At 46.4% G+C, this 15,812-nt stretch overlaps 1 protein-coding gene and 1 pseudogene across 1 annotated transcript in view; both read left to right on the top strand.

The window, feature by feature from the left end:
- The window catches only part of NOTCH3 (notch receptor 3), a 39,351-nt gene extending 35,929 nt beyond the window's left edge, over positions 1-3,422 (top strand). The window contains exons 32-33 of the mRNA XM_055429614.2: positions 363-460; positions 1,340-3,422. Of these exons, the coding sequence (XP_055285589.2) occupies positions 363-460; positions 1,340-2,395 (1,154 nt within the window). The 3' untranslated portion in view covers positions 2,396-3,422. The remainder of the gene's footprint in view (positions 1-362; positions 461-1,339) is intronic.
- A 2,512-nt stretch (positions 3,423-5,934) lies between these two features.
- Positions 5,935-6,976, top strand: LOC129559604 (MKI67 FHA domain-interacting nucleolar phosphoprotein-like; annotated as a pseudogene).
- The last annotated feature ends 8,836 nt before the right edge of the window (positions 6,977-15,812 follow it).

The following is a 15,812-nucleotide window of genomic DNA, read 5'->3' as shown; positions in this document are numbered from 1 at the left end:
TAATTTTTTGCCATGCTGTGAAGCCTGTGGGATCTCAGTTCCCTGACCAGGGATTGGACCTGGGCCATAGCAATGAAAGCTTGGAATCCTAACCACTAAGAACCACATGTGACTGTGGCTGTTGCATTGGACAGCACAGCTCTAAGTACAACTTAGTAAGGCCCACATAATATGCCCCAAACATGGAAAGTTATACCTACAGCTGTGTACACATGGACCCAAACACAGGTACTCAGATACTCTGGTAAGCCTACGCTCCCCTCATCCCAGCCCACATTCTAGACACTTCCTGTTTCCCCCTGTGGGGGAGGGGCAGCTAATGAGCCAGGTCCTGGCCTTGACCTCTCTACACTTCCCCACAGGAAAATCGGCCTTACACTGGGCTGCAGCTGTCAACAACGTGGAGGCCACCTTGGCTCTGCTCAAAAACGGAGCCAACAAGGACATGCAGGATAGCAAGGTGAGCCCTAGCCTTTGGTTCACCTTCAGCCCTGGAACAGCCTCCACAGGTAGCAGAGAGGAGATTGGGGGAGGCTAGTGGGGACATTCACCCTGCCTGTAGCCAGCATTCGTGTGGGATCAGGGCCCAAGAGGTTCCAATAGTGGATCAGAGGAGGAAGTGTATGGCAGTTGCTGGTGACCTTGGACAAGTTACTTAACTCTTCTGAACTTCTGTTCACATTTTTGAAATGGAGAAGCAACAGTACCCACCTCATCGCCTCTTCCAAGGATTCAGTGAGCTAATGCTTTTGTAAAGTGCTTAGCGGATCCTCAGCAAAAGATAGCTATTATGACTGTTGTTTGAAAACCCTTGCAAGGTGGTATTACCCTCATTTTATAAATGAAAAATGAGGTTCAAAAGAATGCAGGGGTAGATTCCATCTTTATCTAAAATTTCCATGTTATATTTGTTATGGATTTTTTTTTTGCATTAATCTTTACTTTAAAAACTACATTAAATACCATTTATTTTGATAGCAGAATTTTTCGCCACCCCCTTAAATTCTGTGCCTAAGGTGAGTGCCTCACTCTCCTCACCCTAGTCCAGGCTTTAGGGCCTGAAGTTTCTTAACAGGTGCTGGATGAATAGGGCTTTAAGGAAAGAACTTGCCCAGTTTTTCCTCCAGGCAGAACTGAGATTCCAGTCAAGTTCTGTCTGACTGCAGAGTATGAACTCCTAGCTCTGTTTCCCCCAGAGACTAGAGGCCTCTGTGACGTTCAGTTCAGTTCAGTTCAGTCCAGTCGCTCAGTCGTGTCCGACTCTCCGCGACCCCATGAATAGGCCGGACTTAATCTGACTCGTGACCCTGACATCTTGTGGGTTCCCGGGCCCCCACAGGAAGAGACTCCACTGTTCCTGGCCGCCCGGGAGGGCAGCTTCGAGGCGGCCAAGCTGCTGCTGGACCACTTTGCCAACCGGGAGATCACAGACCACCTGGACAGGCTGCCCCGGGACGTGGCCCAGGAGAGGCTGCACCAGGACATCGTGCGCTTGCTGGACCAGCCCAGCGGGCCCCGTAGCCCCGCGGGCCCCCACGGCCTGGGGCCCTTGCTCTGCCCGCCCGGGGCCTTCCTCCCCGGCCTCAAGGTGGCGCAGTCCGGGGCCAAGAAGAGCCGGAGGCCCCCCGGCAAGGCGGGGCCGGGGCCGCAGGGCACCCGGGGGCGGGGCAAGAAGCTAACGCTGGCCTGCCCGGGGCCCTTGGCCGACAGCTCGGTCACGCTCTCGCCCGTGGACTCGCTGGATTCCCCACGGCCCTTTGGCGGGCCCCCCGCGTCCCCTGGCAGCTTCCCCCTCGAGGGGCCCTACGCGGCCGCCGCGGCCACGGCCGTGTCTCTGGCGCAGCTGGGTGGCGCGGGCCGGGCGGGTCTAGGACGCCAGCCCCCCGGGGGCTGCGTGCTCAGCCTGGGCCTGTTGAACCCCGTGGCCGTACCCCTCGACTGGGCCCGGCTGCCCCCACCCGCCCCTCCAGGTCCCTCCTTCCTGCTGCCGCTGGCCCCGGGACCCCAGCTGCTGAACCCCGGGAATCCCGTGTCCCCCCAGGAGCGGCCCCCGCCCTACCTGGCCGCCCCGGGACACGGCGAGGAGTTCCCCGCGGTGGCTGGGGCGCATGGCAGCCCCCCCAAGGCCCGCTTCCTGCGGGTCCCCAGCGAGCACCCTTACTTGACCCCATCCCCCGAGTCCCCCGAGCACTGGGCCAGCCCCTCCCCGCCCTCCCTCTCGGACTGGTCTGACTCCACGCCCAGCCCGGCCACTGCCACTGGGGCCTCGGCCACAGCTGCCGGGTCCCTGTCGGCCCGGCCGCTCCCCATGTCGGTCCCTGGCGCTCTTGCTCAGGCCCAGACCCAGCTAGGGCCTCAGCCTGAAGTCACCCCCAAGAGGCAAGTGTTGGCCTGAGGGCTCCCCAGTTCCTGGATTTGGGGAGGCTGAAGGGGCATCCCATCATGGTTCCTCCCCCCTCCTTTTAGTCCATTTCATTCTGTTTCTTGTTTTCCCTGCACACCACTCTCCTTGCAGTGTGACCAAGATAGGTCACCAGCCTAGGGCTTCGGTCTTCCTTTATTTATGGGGTGCAGGCTGACCCTCACCCGTGGGTCCTGTGGTGAGTCTAGGACATCCTCCTGCCCCTCCCCTCATCCTGTGGCCAACACCCCCCTACCCCCATCCTCTCTTCCCCCCTTTTCTTGCCTTCTCTGGCCCCCCCCTCACTCCTCCTGCTCTGACACAAGTGGATTATTATTATTTTTTTTTACATTTTGTATAGAAACAAATTCATTTAAACAAACATTATTATTATTATTTTTTACAAAATATATATATGGAGATGCTCTCTGCCCCCCCGTGAACCCCCCCCAGTGCCCCCGTGGGGCTGAGTCTGTGGGCCCATTCGGCCAAGCTGGATTCTGTGTACCAAGTACACAGGCATGACCGGGCTCCTGTGTACCAAGTACACAACCCTGGTGTGTACCAAGTAGGCACCCTTGGGCGCACCCTCTGGGGCTAGGGGTCAGGTGAGACTTGGGAGCCTCCTCCCTGCTCCACCTCCCTCATTTCACTGCATTCCAGATGGAACTTATTCTAGAGCTTTGCCCTCTGACCCAGAGAGCCTGCCCGCAGTCCTCCCACCCCCATTCTAGGGTGTGGGCCTTCTGGGGTGGCTGGTGGGAATATGAGGACCAGGGGAGATTTGTGCGTTCTACTTTGTCTTCCTGTAAACAATGGGCCTGTAGGAAGAGAAGGAGCTGCCTGCCTGGCACCTCTTCTTCCTGGCACTCCCCTGGCCCAGCCCCAGGGCAAAACAGAAGTATTTGTAGGCTATTTTTGTAATGTAGCTTCTGGTTGCAATCCCGGTGTAGCTAAGTCCGCAGGCCTTGCATTGTACAGCCCCCTGTCCCCTCACCACCTAATAAAGGAATAGTCAACACTCAGTGTCATTGTTGTGTGTCTAGGTAAGGAGCGGTGGTGGCAGTGTGGGGTTTCAGTCTCTTCAGCATTAACTTTGGGACCCTTTCTTGCAGTGCTTGCACCTAGACAAACGTCTCCTGGAGCAACAAAATACAAAGAAACTATAAGGGACTGAAAATACCTGCAGGCATGCGTTCAGTTCAGTTCAGTCGCTCAGTTGTGTCCGACTCTCTGCGACCCCATGAATCACAGCACGCCAGGCCTCCCTGTCCATCACCAACTCCCGGAGTTCACTCAAACTCAGGTCTACAGAGTTGGTGATGCCATCCAGCCATCTCATTCTCAGTCATCCCCTTCTCCTCCCGCCCCCAACCTTTCCCAGCATGAGTCTTTTCCAGTGAGTCTACTCGTCATACCCGGGGCAAATTATGGACAATAAGATACGAAAACACCAGAAAACCCCAACTGCCACTTCTGAAGAGCTGGGAGCAAGAACAGGGTACTATGCATGCCTCCTGCACACAATACCACCTGAGGGCTGGGTACCACGTAAGCCACCCCTCCAGCTCAACCCCTGGACCCCCTGCCCCCACTTACCCATAGAAGGAACCAGTTCACCCCTCTGTGCTGTTGGGAAATGAGCAAGTAGAGGGAACCTGTTGTTCTCATTCCCCACTGCTGCAACAGGGGTCCCAACAAAACCTTGCCTGAATTTCTTATCTGGCCTCTGATCAATTCTTGATGAAGGTGTCCAAGAACCCTGGTTGATAAGTTGAGCTCTCATCTTGGAACCAAACCATCTGGCTCACCTGCTGCCCCACTTTTGCTTCCTCTTTTGATGGATGACTCCATTGACTGGACTGGGGTGGCCACCTGACTAAAGTTGAGCCAATCAGATTCTTGCTTGAGAATGTTTTTAAAATGAGGATGCCAAGAAACCTATCATTCGGTGGAGCCACTAAGGCCAAGACAGATGGAGAAATATTGATGGGCAATTTGGGGTGCTGGGTACTGATGAGAAAACAGCAGAAGACTGGAGCTATGCCGTCTTCTTTGGGAGGATCAGATTCTATGGGAGAATCAGAGATGAGCACTCAAATGGTTCCAGGATGTTGGAGGGAGTACTTCATTTCCAAATGGAAATTCCAGTTAATTGAACATATATTTCATTGACATCAATGTTCGTTGTTCAGTCGCTAAGTCGTGTCTGACTGTTTGTGACCCCATGGACTGCAGCATGCCAGGCTTCCCTGTCCTTCACTATCTCCTGGAGTTTGCTCAAACTCATGTCTATCGAATTGGTGAGACCATCCAACCATCTCATCCTCTGTCGCCCCTTTCTCCTCCAGCCCTCCATCTTTGCCAGCATCAGGGTCTTTTTCAATGAGTCAGCTCTTCAAATCAGGTGGTCAAAGGATTGGAGTTTCAACTTCAGCATCAGTCCTTCCAGTGAATATTCAGAGTTGATTTCCTTTGACAAGTTGATTAACTTGTTTGATCTCCTTGCTTTCTGAGGGATTCTCAAAAGTCTTCTCCAGCTCCACAATTTGAAAGCATCAGTTCTTTGGCACTCAGCCTTCTTTATGGTCCAACTCTCACATCCATACATGACTCCTGCAAAAACTAGCTTTGCCATCAGTGGGTATTTATTAATTACCTTCTAAGTGCCTAAGGCTGGTTTTGCATGGATCTCAACTATACTTCATGCTTCCTTGGGGTTTGGAGAGACTGCTGCATCATTTAATAAGTACTCCAGCTTGAACAGGTTTTTATGTCTTGCAGATAATTGTGCACAAGACAAGGCTGTGTTTATACTGGGCTCCTCCAGGAAAGAGGAAGTTTAATGTTCATTGGTTCTGCCTGTCAGCTGGTTCACTCTTGGTTGAAGGTAACACAAAAGTCTACCCAGCTAGCTAAAACAAACAAAAACCAATCCATATAACTGAAAAGGACCAGCTTCAGGGGAGGTTTAATCTAGTGGCTCAAATGAGGTCACCATTTGACCTCATTTGGACTGAGGTACTCATCTCTACAGATTTTTCCCTGGGTGTCAGTTTCATCCCCAGGCTCCACGTGGTACTCAACCTGGCTTCTCTTCCCACCTCCACAGTTCTGATCTTCCCTCTCTATGTTAACAAAATAGGTGTAAGGATCATAGACCATCTTGTACATTCCAGAGAGTTGAGAAGCTTCTAGTCTTGGTGTTGATTTTGTATTGACATCAATTGGGTCACATATTTATCCTCTAGCCTAGTATTCCTCAATGTTGGTAATATTGGCATTTAGGGCCAAATCACTCTTTGCTGTGGAAGGTTGTCCTGTGCATTGTAGGATGTTTAACAGCATTCCTGACCTCCACCCACTAGATGCCAGCAGCGTCCACTCCTCCAGTGTGATAACCAAAAATGTTTCCAGATGTTGCCAATTGCCAAGCAATGAAAAATTGCTTTTGAGCACCACTGCACTAGCTAATCACTATGGCAATGGGATATAGAATGTGTTGATTTCTCATCTGCGTACAAGTTGGTGGAATGGCAGCCTTCGATGACCCAGCTAAGCCACTCCTGTCCCTAAACCCACAGGAGGATGCCAAATTTAAAAAGGAGGTGGCTCAGGTTTGCTTACCACCACCACTTTATGAAACCCAGATCTGAATATATTTCTTCCAGATTGGCACTGTTAACAAAATTCAGACTGTCCAGGAGTAAAAAAGACTGGTTTGTGGAGTTTGAGTCTGAAGTGAGGTGAAGTCACTCAGTCGTGTCCGACTCTTTGCAACCCCATGGACTGTAGCCCACCAGGCTCCTCGGTCCATGGGATTTTCCAGGCGTGAATACTGGAGTGGGTTGCCATTTCCTTCTCCAGCGGATCTTCCCTACTCAGGGATCGAACCCGGGTCTCCTGCATTGTAGGCAGACGCTTTACTGTCTGAGCTACCAGGGATGATGGCTTTGTGGAGTGTGAGTCTGAAGATGTTGCCAAAATAGCTGCTGAAACAATGAGCAGCTACTTTTTGGTGAAAGACTCTTGAAGTGTCATTTTATACCACCTGAAAAGGTACATGAAGAACTTTTTAGAGAGTGGCGTATGCTATTTAAAAGGCCATCATATCCAACAGTGGAATGGTACGATCAGAATCGGTCGCTTCTTTAAAAGCTATGGATGGAGGAGTGATTTAAAAAGGAGGAAAAATTACTCAGGAAGAGACTGGCTAAAAAGAGAGTTGATTATAGTTTCCCTTCACTGGTTAAGGTCTTACGTAAAAATGAGGAAAATGCTTCAAGCACTGGTTCTCGAAATTCCAGAAAAGAGCAGGTTTTATGTGAGAAGAAGAAAGCTGCTTCAGTTACTCTTAACACTCCTGAGGAGGCTGTGGATAGCCGGGGACCCACACCAGTTTGTACACCAACATTTTGGGAGAAACAAAAATCTGAAGTGGCTAAAATGAATGATGATGATAAAGATAATGAAATAGTTTTCAAACAGCCCATATCTGGTGAAAAAGAAGAAACACAAGAGACTCAACCACCTACAAGTTCAAGGAATAAAAGATGAAGAAAAAATAGTCAGTGATTTTGAATGTATTGTGTATAGTTCTTCTGAAAAGATGATTTTACTATGAAGACTGATTCTTTATATTTAACTAGATATATTAGAATGCAACCAGTAACAAGATAGTTGGAGAAGAAACTGTCAATTCAAGTCAGTGAGGAAAGCAGTCAGTGACTTTGGCTTTCATGCAACTTGCTGAAATGCAGGGGTGTGTACCAGTTTACAACAGTCAGGCTTTTGCTGCCTCTTGTCCTGTCTCTAGTTTTCTTTGCAGTTTTCACAGCTGCTTTTAGTTACTCTGTCTGAATAGAAGGTCACCATTAACTGCTGGTTTAAGTACTAAACTGTAGCCTCTGTTGTTACCATCAAATAAAGAAAATCTTGCTTGACATCATCTAAATAGTTCTCTGTTAGACCAAGCACATTTAACCCATAAGATGGCTGAAACTAGAACTTAAATTCTATGGGGAGTGAGAAGGAGGTTTCAGTACTAATAGAGACTCATTTATGTATATATGATCATTATTACCAATGTAAATTAGTTTGCAATGGGCTAGCATGGATAACTAGATGGAATTCCAGCTGAGCTATTTCAAATCCTGAAAGATGATGCTGTGAAAGTGCTGCACTCAATATGCCAGCAAATTTGGAAAACTCAGCAGTGGCCACAGGACTGGAAAAGGTCAGTTTTCATTCCAATCCCAAAGAAAGTCAATGCCAAAGAATGTTCAGACTATCATACAACTGCACTCACCTCACACGCTAGCAAAGTAATGCTCAAAATTCTCTAAGCCAGGCTTCAACAGTATGTAAACCATGAACTTCCAAGATGTTAAAGCTAGATTTAAAAAGGGCAGAGGAACTAGAGATCAAATTGCCAACATCTTCTGGATCATTGAAAAACCAAGAGAGTTCCAGAAAAACATCTACTTCTGCTTTATTGACTACGCCAAAGCCTTTGACTGTGTGGATCACAATAAACTATGGAAAATTCTGAAAGAGATGGGAACACCAGACCACCTGACCTGCCTCCTGAGAAATCTGTATGCAGGTCAGGAAGCAACAGTTAGAACTGGACGTGGAACAACAGACTGGTTCCAAATAGGGAAAGGAGTACGTCAAGGCTGTATATTGTCACCCTGCTTATTTAACTTATATGCAGAGTACATCATGTGAAATGCTGGGCTGGAAGAAGCACAAGCTGGAGTCAAGATTGCTGGGAGAAATATCAATAACCTCAAATATGTAGGTGACACCACCCTTATGGCAGAAAGTGAAGAAGATCTAAAAAGCCTCTTGATGAAAGTGAGAGGAGAGTGAAAAACTTGGCTTAAAATTCAACATTCAAAAACTAAGATCATGGCATCCGGTCCCATCTCATCATGGCAAATAGATGGGAAAACAATGGAAACAGTGAGAGACTTTATTTTCTTGGGCTCCAAAATCACTGCAGATGGTGATTGCAGCCATGAAATTAAAAGACACTTGCTCCTTGGAAGAAAAGCTATGACCAACCTGCTGCTGCTGCTAAGTCACTTCAGTTGTGTCCGACTCTATGCAACCCCATAGACGGCAGCCCACCAGGCCCCCCCGTCCCTGGGATTCTCCAGGCAAGAGCACTGGGGTGGGTTGCCATTTCCTTCTCCCAACCTAGATAGCATATTATAAAGCAGAGGCATTAGTTTGCCAGCAAAGGTCTGTCTAGTCAAAGCTATGGTTTTTCCAGTAGTCATGCATGGATGTGAGAGTTTGACTATAAAGAAAGCTGAACACCGAAGAATTGATGCTTTTGAACTGTGGTGTTGGAGAAGATTCTTGAGAGTCCTCCGGACTGCAGAGATCAAACCAGTCCATCCTAAAGGAAATCAGTCCTGAATATTCATTGAAAGGACTGATGCTGAAGCTGAAACTCCAATACTTTGGCCTCCTGATGCAAAGAACTGACTCTTTTGAAAAGACCCTGATGCTGGGAAAGATTGAAGGTGGGAGGAGAAGGGGATGACAGAGGATGAGATAGTTGGATGGCATCATTGACTCGATGGACATGAGTTTGAGTAAGGTCTGGGAGTTGGTAAAGGACAGGAAAGCCTGTTATGCTGCTGTCCATTGGACACTACTGAGGGACTGAACTGAACGTGGATTAATTAATAACTACCATCTTTTATCAGTATCATCAATCTGGAATTTGGTTTCAAGAGTCTTGCAGTGACTACCAAATAAACTTTTTCTGTGTTTTTTGTATGCCAGGGCAACTTGCTATTTTGAAATAAAATTGTTGGGTTTTGCCTTTCAACAGCCTTTAAGTTTCTGATGCCTTTGATATGTGCATCAGCTGATTCAGCTTTACCACCAAAAAGAAAAAAAGAATGTGCTGATTTCTTAAAGCAATCAGTCTCTGCTGTGGAACTGGGGGGTGGGGTAAATTTAAGGGTTATCAGTTTTGTGAAAGCAGGAATTCTGTGGAAACAACTACTAAACAGTCACTCCACCTCCTTTGATTCATGTTTCAGTTGTCCAGTCGCTAAGTTCTCCGTCTGACTCCTTGAGAACCCCATGGACTGCAGCATGTCAGGCTTCCCTGTCCTTCACTGTCTCCTGGAGTTTGCTCAAACTCATGTCCATCGAGTCAGTGATGCCATCCAACCGTCTCATTCTCTGTCGCCCCCTTCTCCTCCTGCCCTCAATCTTTCCAGCATCCGGGTCTTTTCCAGTGAGTTTGCTCTTCGCATCAGGTGGCCAAGTATTGGAACTTCAGCTTAAACATCAGTCCTTCCAATGAATATTCAGGGTTGATTTCCTTTAGAACTGACTGGTTTGATCTCCTTGCTATCCAAGGGACTCTCAAGAGTCTTCTCCAGCACCACAGTTCAAAAGTATCAGTTCTTTGGCATTCAGCCTTCTTTATGGTCCAACTCTCACATCCATACATGACTACTGGAAAAACCATAGCTTTGACTACAGGGACCTTTATTGGCAAAGTGATGTATCTGCTCTTTAATACACTGTCTAGGTTGGTCATAGCTTTTCTTCCATGTTTCAGTCGTTTCTATTTTTCATTTCTGAGTAGTATTCCACTGTAAGGATATATCACAGTTTGTTTAACCATTTACTTATTGAAGGACATCTGCATTGTGACCAGTTTCTGGCAGTTTTAAATATGGCTGTCATAAACATTTCATGGAGAGGGTTTTGTGTGGATGTATGTTTTCATTTCCTAGGAAAAATACATAGAAGTGGAATTATTAGCTCATATGGTAAAGATGTTTAACTTTATAAGAAACTTCCACTTTGTTTTCAAGAGAGGCTATATGCAATTTTGCATTTACAACAATGTCTGAAACTTCCAGTTCCACATCCTCACTGGCACTTGGTATTGTCAAGTTTTGTTATTGTTGTTGTCTTATTTTTATCTTTTGCCATTTTATTAGATGCACAGATGTATCTAATTGAGGTTTTTATATTCAGTTCCCTAATGGCTAATGATTTGACCGTATTTTCATGTATTTATTTGCCATCTGTGTATCCTCTTTGGTGAAATGTTTGTCCTGTGTGTTTTGTCCATTTTTTAAAAAATTAATTTATTTTATTTTTGGCTGCACTGGGTCTTTCTTTGGCTGCATGTGGGCTTTCTCTAGTTGTAGTGAGCAGGGGCTACACTCTAGTTGTGGTGTGAGGCTTCTCATAGTGGTTGTCCCTCTTGTGTGGAGCACAGGCTCTAGGGAATGCAGGCTTAGCTGGTTCTAGGGCATGCAAGCTTATTTGCCTCATGGCATGTGGGATTTTCCTGGATCAGAGATCAAGTCAGTGTTCTCTGCATTACAAGGCGGATTCTTAACCACTGGACCACTAGGGAAGTCCCTGTTTTGTCCATTTTTAAGCTGGAGTCAAGATTGCTGGGAGAAATATCAATAACCCCAGTCCATCCTAAAGGAGATCAGTCCTGGGTGTTCATTGGAGGGACTGATGTTGAAGCTGAAACTCCAGTACTTTGGCCACCTGATGCCAAGAGCTGACTCATTTGAAAAGACCCTGATGCTGGGAAGGATTGAAGGCAGGAGAAGAAGGGGACGACAGAGGATGAGTTGGTTGGGTGGCATCACCTACTTGATGGACATGGGTTTGGGTGGACTCCAGGAGTTGGTGATGGACAGGGAGGCAGGGTGTGCTGCGGTTCATGGGGTCGCAAAGAGTGGGACACGACTGAATGACTGAACTGAACTGAAGAGTTGTTTTGTTTTCTTACTGTTGATTTTTGGAAGTTCTCTATATGTTCTAGATAACAATCTTTTGGCAGATATTTGCAAATATCTTTATTTCAAATATCTTAACTTTTCACTCTTCTAACTGTATCTTTCACAATGCAGCAAATTTCTAGTTTTAATAAATCCCAGTCAAAATGCTTTTTCTTTTATGGATTATGCTTTTTTTCCTTTGTGTTTTGTTAGGAATTCCTTGCCTTATTGTATGAGACTCTACCTCAATACAATATTGAATAGATGTGGCGAAAGGAGACATCATGGTCTTGTTGTACATTTTAGAGGGAAAACATTAAATCTTTCACCATTAAGTAAAGTGTTAGCTGTAGGTTTTGGGTAGAAGCATATCAAGTTGTGGAAGTCTCTTATTACTAGTGTGCTAACAGTGATGGATTTTGTCAAGTGCGTTTTCTGTGTCAATATATAATTTTTCCTCTTTAGTTTGATAATATGGTAGATTACATTGATTGATTTTTTTAAATTGATATATAATTCAAATACTATAAAATTCACAAATTTAAAGTGTACCATTCAGGGGATTGTAGTATATTCACAAGATTATGCCATCAGTACCACTATCTGTTTTTAATTTTCTCATTGCTTTTTTAGGGGCTTCGCTGGTGGCTCAAATAGTAAAAAATCTGCCTGAAATGCTGGTGATCTGGGTTTGATCCCTGGGTCAGGAAGATCCCCTGGAGGAGGGCATGGCAACCCACTCTAGTATTCTTGCCTGGAGGATTCCATGGACAGAGGAGCCTGGTGAGCTACAGTCCATGGAGTCACAAAGAGTCAGACACGACTGAGGGACTGACACTTTCACTTTCGTTGCTTTATGGAGGAGGGAATTTTTGAAGGCATTGTTCTGACATTGCTTGATTTTTAATTGTTGGATTTATGAGTTTGGAGTTCAGAGGGCATGGTTAATCTGGGATATAGATTTGGGGAACATTGATATAAGAGTGGTATTTAACACCATAAAGTAAAGTAAAGTCGCTCAGTCGTGTCCGACTCTTTGCGACCCCGTGGACAGTAGCCTACCAGGCTTCTCCATCCATGGGATTCTCCAGGCAAGAATACTGGAGTGGGTTACCATTTCCTTCTCCAGGGGATCTTCCCAACCCAGGGATCGAATCCAAGTCTCCCATATTAGAGGCAGACGCTCTAACCTCTGAGCCACCATTGCACTAATCACCTAGGGAAAGAGAGGACAGTCAAGACTAGGGTCCTGGACTCCAGTTCTAGTATTAAAATTGAGAGGAGAAGAAAGAGATTGAGGAGTGGCCAGAGACGAAGGGGAAAAACCAGGTGTAGCCGATGTTGTCAGCCTTCTGTCTGCATCTCTTTGAAGTGACCACTTCAGTCTCAATTCCAACAGCCAGTTACTTGCCTGTGGGATTTCTCTGACCACAGAGGCTTACTTTATTCACGTGTGCAGCACTGGGGGATTAGTGCCCCCAGGGTCAGCCCTGAACAATGGCTGACTGAAGAGGGTGTATACATACCTCAGCTCCCTCTCCTCTCTGAGGTGAGTGCTTTCTACTGCCCTCAGTGGTTTCCAGTGGGAATGAACCCCAGTTGACACAGATACAACTTGATAACACGCACGTTATGAGCTTCCTTTTCTTTCCTTTCTTGTTTCTCCACTCTCCTACTTGTGTGTTCTGAGAGGACCTCCAAAATAAGCTTGAAGTGAAGTGAAAGTCACTCAGTCGTGTGACCCCATGGACTATGTAGTCCATGGAATTCTCCAGGCCAGAATACTGGAGTGTGTAGCCTTTCCCTTCTCCAGGGGATCTTCCCAACCCAGGGATCAAACTCAGGTCTCCTCTATTGCAGGGGGATTCTTTACCAGCTGAGCCACAAGGAGAGGACCTCCAAAATAAGCTTCAGTTCAGTTCAGTTCAGTCGCTCAGTCGTGACAGACCCTTTGCTACCCCATGAATCACAGCACGCCAGGCCTCCCTGTCCATCACCAACTCCCGGAGCTCACTCAAACTTATGTCCATTGAGTCGGTGATGCCATCCAGCCATCTCATTCTCTGTCGTCCCCTTCCTCTCCTGCCCCCAATCCTTCCCAGCATCAGAGTCTTTTCTAGTGAGTCAACTCTTTGCATGAGGTGGCCAAAGTATTGGAGTTTCAGCTTTAGCATCAGTCCTTCCAATGAACACCCAGGATTGATCTCCTTTAGAATGGACTGGTTGGATCTCCTTGCAGTCCAAGGGACTCTCAAGAGTCTTCTCCAGCACCACAGTTCAAAAGCATCAATTCTTCGGTGATCAGCTTTCTTCACAGTCCAACTCTCACATCCATACATGACCATGGGAAAAACCATAGCCTTGACTAGACGGACCTTGGTTGGCAAAGTAATGTCTCTGCTTTTTAATATGCTATCTAGGTTGGTGATAACTTTCCTTCCAAGGAGTAAGCGTCTTTTAATTTCCTGGCTGCAATCAGCATCTTCAGTGATTTTGGTGCCCCAAAAAATAAAGTCTGACACTGTTTCCACTGTTTTTCCATCTATTTCCCATGAAGTGATGGGACCAGATGCCATAATCTTTGTTTTCTGAATGTTGAGCTTCAAGCCAACCTTTTCACTCTCCTCTTTCACTTTCATCAAGAGGCTTTTTAATTCCTCTTCACTTTCTGCCATAAGGGTAGTGTCATCTGCATATCTGAGGTTATTGATATTTCTCCCAGCAATCTTGATTCCAGTTTGTTCTTCTTCCAGCAGCGTTACCTACACTCAGATCGTTGTCTCAGCGTCTGCTTCTGGGGAAACTTCAACTATGACAGGGGTTGTAGGTATACAATGGGTGGGTATGAAAAATCATGACTCTGTACTCATGTACAGTTGAGAAATATAACTCCTGAAGTTAAATTGCTCAGCTCGGACTCACATGTTCATTGCAGCAGTGTTCATAATAGGCAAGACATGGAAACAGCCTAAGTGTCTGGCTTTGGATGAAAATAGACAAAGAAGAAATATATATAATGTTATATATATGTATATATTATATATAATATGGTATATATGCATATTGAAATATTATTCAGTTATGAGAAAGAAGGAAACCTTGCCATTTGTAATAACAGAAATGGACCTTGAGGTCATTTACGCTAAGTGAAATAAATCAGACACCAAAAGACAAATACTGCATGATCTCACTTATGTGGGGAATCTAAGAAAGCTGAACTCAGTTTATGAGTTACCAGGAATTTATGGAGGGGGAAATAATGTGAGAGATATTGTCCAAAGGTTTTCCAGGTGGCTCAGCAGTATAGGGACTTCCCTGGTGGCTCAGAGGTAGTGTCTGCCTACAATGCGGGATCCCTGTGTTGGGAAGATCTCCTGGAGAAGGAAATGGCAGCCCACTCCAGTATTCTTGCCTGGAAAATCCCATGAACGGAGAAGCCTGGTAGACTACAGTCCATGGGGTCACAAAGAGTTGGACACAACTGAGCGACTTCACTACTTCACAGCAGTAAAGAATCCTCCTGCCAATGTAGCAGATGTGGGTTTGATTACTGGGTTGGGAAAATCCCCTGGAGAAGGAAATAGAAACCCACTGCAGTATTCTTGCCTGGGAAATCCCATGGACAGAGGGATCCTGGATGGCTACAGTCCATGGGGTCTCGAAAGTGTTCGACACGACTTAGTGACTGAAACAACAAAGCAACATTTGTACAGCAACATCACTGATTGTTGATGTTGACTCTCGCCATCTTGTGTTTGACCACTTCCAGTTTACCTTGATTCATGGACCTAATATCTCAGGTTCCTATGCAATATAGTTCTTTACAGCTTTGGACTTTATTTTCAGTGCCAGACACATCCATAACTGGGCATTGTTTCCAGTTTGGCTCAGCCTCTTCATTCCTTCTGGAGCTATCTCTCTGCGTTTCTCCTTTACTTTGCTATAGCTTTTCCAGTAGTCATGTACAGATGTGAGAGCTGGACAATAAAAAATTCTGAGAGCTGAAGAATTGATACCTTCAAACTGTGGTACTGGAGAAGACTCTTGAGAGTCTTCTATTTGATCAAGGAAATCAAACCAGTCAATCTTAAAGGAAATCAACCCTGAATATTCATTGGAAGGACTGATGCTGAAGCTGAAGCTCCAGTATTTTGGCCACCTGATGCGAAGAACTGACTCATTGGAAAGGACCCTGATGCTGGGAAAGATTGAAGACAGGAGGAGAAGGGGACGCTGAGGATGAGATGGTTGGATGGCATCACTGACTCGATGGACATGCGTTTGAGCAAACTCGGAAGTTGGTGATGGATAGAGAAGCCTGGTGTGCTGTAGTCCATGGGGTTGCAAAGAGTCAGACACAATTGAACTGAATAACATCAAAATGATGCACTTCTTCCTTCCCCCTTTGAGAGCAGGGTATAGAGGGCACACCTTCCTTGAGGCAGCAGCCTTCTCCAGCACCTGCTGGGCCCTGAGAGTCATTGGGGGAATGGATGGAGTGACGTGTGCATTTGGGACCACCATCCAAAAAAAGAAATTGTCATTAGTCCTTTCCCACTTGTTTTTGCCATCAGATCCTGTGGGCTGGGGAAGCAGACCCTGGGGTCTCCAGTTTCCTGGAGGGA

The sequence above is a fragment of the Moschus berezovskii genome, chromosome 8 (genome assembly GCF_049115385.1).
Source record: "Moschus berezovskii isolate FMDL1 chromosome 8, NW_MosBer_1.0, whole genome shotgun sequence".
NCBI classification, from domain to species: Eukaryota; Metazoa; Chordata; class Mammalia; order Artiodactyla; family Moschidae; genus Moschus; species Moschus berezovskii.
The sequence above is the reverse complement of the archived record's forward strand: the minus strand, read 5'-3'. Positions and strand labels throughout refer to the sequence as shown.